The following is a 5,528-nucleotide window of genomic DNA, read 5'->3' on the forward strand; positions in this document are numbered from 1 at the left end:
AGGAATTTGAACATACACTGTCTCAGAACAAATATTTGTGTATTTCTGATATTTGTTTCAAAATTTTGTCCAATGGGGGGTCCATGGTTTGATTTGTGTCAGTTTAGGGGTCCTTGATGAAAAAAAGTTTGAGCACCACTGGACTAGAACTCTGGTTCCCACCCTTTCTGTCACGTGACCCTTAATAACCCAGCACGGGCCACTGGTGATAAGTGATCCATCACCTCCTGGTCCAGGATCAGTTCCACTGGGGAGAGAAGGAAAAACAGCAAAGCAAGTAATGAGAAAATAAAAGAAAGAGTGGGGGTGTGGAGGCAGAATGAAGCAGCAATAAACAAATGGAGGAAACTAAATCAATGAAAAATGATTAGAGTAATAACACACCATAAATATAATAGTGTTTTTTAACATACTGCAACACTAGTTATTGTAATATAGAAATAGAGAGAAAATGTGAAAGTACTCTGCAAAAGCAAATCTCACCTGTGGTGAGTAAAGAGACACTAATGTTTGACAAACACTGTGTGTCTGTATTATCTATTATCAATCTATTATCAGTTATCAACCATTAACATAGAGCTGCTAGTCTCTGCTGCTGAGGTTCAACAGCCTCTGTATATTATAGAAACAGTGAGGATGATGATGGTGATGATGCTGATGCTGCTGCTCTCGTCCTGCAGGTGTGGGACCAGTCGTCAGTGTGAACCGGCTCCTCGCTGCTCCTCACAGGAGGTTCTGAAGAGAAACCCACGGGGAAAACCTTGATCCACGTGCAAGCACACACACACGCACACGCAGACACTCACACCCGTCACTGCGGCTGACCGCCAGCCTCTCGCCTGTACATAGTGCAGCAGTCTCAGCCTCTCGTCTCGACAACACATACAACCTGCACTGGGAGACTCTCCTGCGACAATCCTCTGTTTTCTGACACGTGCTTTGAGGGGAGAAATCCCGCGGTAGATGTGGCGGCAGGGAACCTCCGCTGACCTACAGATGAAGAGAATCTACTTTATTATATATATACACTCAAAGTTGTAAATATTGCTGTCTGAGTTTTTATAGATAAAGGGAATAGTCGGCTGGTGAAGCCATGTCTATTTTTTTTAAAAATGAGTTTCTAAAGATGTTGCAGGGAGATTAATGATGTCGCTGGGTAAGAAATATTATATCAAGATTTCATTAGAGTCTGAACTATCACATTAGGTTTTTTCTCTGTCCAGAGAATCAAACTGACATTTAATTACTCACATCAGTCAAGGAGAGAGAAGCTCTGAGGAGGCAACACTTTGCACATGAGATTGGATTTGAACAGGAGTTAAAACTCGTTCTTGTTACATGACCAGTCTTCTTTCTTTGGATCAAGTGTATGGTCCTCTCCAACTCAATAGCCTTTGATATATAATTGCATATGATTGCTTTATTGACAGTCGTCGTCCGGCCATACTTTGTAAAACAATTACTAAGCAATGTTTCTGCTCCAAGTGTTCCTTGTGTTGTTTTTTAGCAAACCTAAGATGAAGAAACACGCAGCTCTGCCTCTGATGCCGGACGTCGTGCAGTCGGGCCGGCTGACGCCACCTCAGCTTGCTCTTTCTCGCCGCTGCTGCCGCTGCTGTTGATTATGGTACAGATGTCCTGTTCCTGTGCAGTGATATGAAGTCTAGTAATCGTCAGGGGTCGTCACTTTCTAGTATCGTTTCTTTAGAGCCAGTAAGACCACCTCCATTCGTCACATCGGTGAGCATGACTAACTTAGAGCAGCAACTTGTCGCTTTTCAATCTTGATTCTTTCTCTTAGTTGTTCTTTTCTGTCACGTATCCACTTGAATTTGCATTCAATAAGTAGACATTGATGTTAGACAGTAATTGACAGTATGATTTTTAGATATGTATACCAGTACATGCATTAAACATGATTGAAGTGTTTGACTGTTTGCTTCTTTGTGTGTGTGTTGAGCTGCAGATACTCCAGCTTGTGTGAGTGAGAGCAGGTGTTGAGGTGCCGCTGACAGACCACAAAGTAGGTTTATCTAGTTTATTTTTCCTTTAACTCTACAACAATGTAATGCTCTTGAAAGTAAATCCAACAAAACAAAATATTCAGACTGAACAAGGAGCACTTGTTGTTACAGGAGATGCTATGTACAGCTACACACTCCTCTGACAGACATGAGAAGGTTCAAAGTGCTTATCAAACAGACGGGAAAAAAGAAAAGAGGAAAAATGAAACAAAAGCACGAGTGATCCCTTTGTGAGAGACCCGTAATAAAACTGCTTGGCACCAGTCCCCACCAAAAGAGACACGCACACACACACACACACACTATCACACCAGAGCTCATTGCATTCACATGTTCACACTCATGTCAAGTGATTACTGGGCCGTTGCAGTGACACCTCTGATAGAGCACGTCAGCGCGAGTGAAGAGAGATACAACATATGCAGACCGAGAGAAAAAGGAAAAAAAAAAAACACAGCAAGGGATCGTCCTGGCAACGTGTGTGTATGTGTGTTCTGATGTCAACCACACGCACACACACGTACAACCACCAACCATCACGCTCGTGACAATACTGAAAGCACAGCACCCTCTCTGTTCCAGCTTCATGTTGATGCACTCTGTGGCAGTGTCTACTCGATGTGCAAAAAGAATCACCTTGTTTTGTTTTTCTAAGACATTTCACATTCATGGATTGTTGAGTAAGAGGCCGGGTGGCTGTGGTGGTGGTGGCTGTGGTGGTGGTGGTGGTGGTGGTGAGGGGACAGAGTGGGAGCTGTGCTGCCGGCCTGTGGGGAGAGTGAGACGAGTCACACGTCTCATCATCCGGACGCTGTTTGTTCCCTGATCAAGTCAACATTTGACAGGCTGCGTCTAAGACACTGATTCATGTGTTTGGGAGGAGTGTGAACACTTCCAGTAAAAAGCTGATCTGAGATGAGCTCCTGTCATCGCTCGACGCCGACCGGGCTGATCTGAGTCTGAACCAGCGGACAGGGCTTCAGTCGTACCGTCTCGTATGAGTCCAGATTGAACGTGTGGTCACTCGCTGCCTCACTCTTGTTGCAATGGCAACGCTTTGTTCAAGTGTTTTGCGATTTTCAGAAATCACAGCGTCTCTTCTACGAGGGGAAAAACAATTCTCTTGTTTTCTATCCTGCTGCAAAGACCAAAGGTCGAGCTGTTGAATTAAACACATTCTCCACTTCCACAGGAGGCCGGTGGGGGAAAAAAAACACTTGAAGCCCGCCACCCACTGCACACCTCCATCATCTGTCATCACCACCACCACCACATCATCATCATCCAACAGATGTCAGGGACACATGAGCAGAGGTGCAGAGCTGCTGTGGTTCAATCAGAAAGTTTGTCGTTGATCACAGTTATTATATCGATGACGGTCACAACTCTGTGGTCGGCTGCTGAACGAGTGGGACGACGAGGGACAAAGACAAGAAGACGTGCTGTACCTTTAACGCTCCAGCTGACCGATGGGGAAAACTCAACAAAACGGGGGATTTTCAATAATAACAACAACAAAGGCCCTTCTTAGTGACGCACATCTGGAAAATAAGAGTCACTCAGCAATTACAAGCTCAGTGTGAATGTGAAGGTGTGCATATGTGTGAGTGTGTGTGCATGAAAGGGTGTGTGTACAAAGTAGAGGTAGTGTTTGTTTGATGAGTTAGAATGAACTAATTGTGTTTGTGTGTGAGAGTTGGTGGGGGAGAGGGAGGGGGGCTTTTATTTTGGGTTCAGGCTGCTTGTTTTGGACCGCGGTTCTCTCAGTGCATAGACGTCGTCTCCTTGACTACACAAAACACTCACTATTTTATTTTGACATGTGATCGTCGGGGGGTCACATGATGCTCAATGACACATCTGACACCCCCGCCCCGCCCATGTGGACACGTTGCTTCTACATGGATTTGGAAATCATTTCATCCACAATACATGCTGTGATTGGCCGATACAAAGCAGAGAAATGATGAGGAGGGGGGGGGGGTCGCCGCGGCCACAGATCAGAACCATCTTTCAGTCCTCGTCTCAAACACTGATTATCCTGTGGCAATTTTGAATTGTCTGGATCTTAAAACAGCAATTCAACAACAAAACCTTAATAAATAAAATCAAAGTAATGATCATTTAAAAGGGAAAACCACTGCAGCATCAGAACAGGACACCCTGCTTCTATATTTAAAAAAAAACACACCTGTCGTCCTCAACAGGCTGCAAAATATAGGTCTTTTTCTGCAATTGACAACATAATAAAACAAAGAAATAAAAAAAAAAGAACTTTTTGGTGACTAATTAAGTGAGCCACTATTCAAGGATTCTATACATTTTTTCTTAAATGCTATATAGGTATCTGAATATATTATTTTATTCATTTATTTTACAAAAAAATGTGTATGTGTGCATGTGTCAGCGTGTGTGCAAGGTCAATGAGTGGGTGTTTTAGGCAGAGAGGGCGTCTCTCACAGACTTCATGTGGAGTTACAGACTTTTAGGAAAACGCCAAGAGCCCTTTCTGCTGCTGCTGCTCTCCTCCACGTCTCGGCCAATCAGAGCGGAAAGCACAAGTGAGGTCACGGTTTTACTGCTGCCACTCATATAAACGAATCATAGTCTTTAGAATGTGAATATAGGAATTGAAATGTGTCGAATTCACACCTCCGCTTCTGATTTCCACCAGACGGCCGAGAGGGGAGGAGCAGTCCAGCTCCCAGTGCCTGCTGGGTAAAAAACAATGATCGGGGGTGAGGGGGGGGGCTGTGGTGAGTGAAGGGCATGAAGGTATGGCTAACAGGGGAGATTACACAGTCAGTCAGTCAGTCCGCGTCGGCCACAAACAACCTGCAGCTCTGCGGTCTGCTGTCTGACACAAAGCGACAACGCCACAACACATCAGCTCAGTCGCAGCAGACCGCTGGTAGCAGCCAGTCAGTCAGTCAGTCAGTCAGTCAGTCAGTCAGTCAGTCAGTCAGTCAGTCAGTCAGTCAGTCAGTCAGTCAGTCAGTCAGTCAGGGCCGGCGGCTGTTAAAGGGTCACAGGTTTTAAAGCCTTTTTCTACACATCAGTGTCCCGTTGTAAGACTCATGGCTGAATAATGACAAGAATAAGAATTGACTCTCCTCCCCGTGGTCCAGATCGCTGATGGAGAGAAGACAGGGAAGCTATTTGAATCTCCGGACGGCGTCACAGACGGAGGCTTCCCCCTCTCCCCCGTTCTCTGGGCTGAATCTCAACGCCCTAAAAACACAAACTCCAAAAACGGCAAAAACTTGTATTTTTTTTTTCTATTTTCGTATTTACATGTCAAGCTGTATATACTGTATATACACACGTCCGAGCCTTTCTGTGTGAAGAGCTGTAGAAACTCACCAAAACAAAAGCAGGTAAACGTGTTGAGATTCAGCCCAGGGGGAGGTTAAAGGGTCAGTTCACCCAACATCACATTACATCACATCAAGACGATGAGGAAATTATTGCTGGATGGGAAACAGAGCCTGGTCAACAAGGTGT

General features: G+C 44.9%; 1 protein-coding gene across 36 annotated transcripts in view; it reads left to right on the forward strand.

Moving 5' to 3' along the window:
• citb (citron rho-interacting serine/threonine kinase b) overlaps positions 1 to 1,929 on the forward strand; it is a 46,920-nt gene extending 44,991 nt beyond the window's left edge. For all 36 annotated transcript variants that reach the window (XM_085787683.1, XM_085787701.1, XM_085787707.1 and 33 more), the window contains one exon: positions 681 to 1,929. In XM_085787683.1, coding sequence (XP_085643809.1) covers positions 681 to 704 — 24 coding nt within the window. In that variant the 3' untranslated portion in view covers positions 705 to 1,929. The remainder of the gene's footprint in view (positions 1 to 680) is intronic.
• The last annotated feature ends 3,599 nt before the right edge of the window (positions 1,930 to 5,528 follow it).

The sequence above is a fragment of the Trachurus japonicus genome, chromosome 9 (genome assembly GCF_045865225.1).
Source record: "Trachurus japonicus isolate A0001 chromosome 9, Traja_1.0".
Lineage (NCBI taxonomy): Eukaryota > Metazoa > Chordata > Actinopteri > Carangiformes > Carangidae > Trachurus > Trachurus japonicus.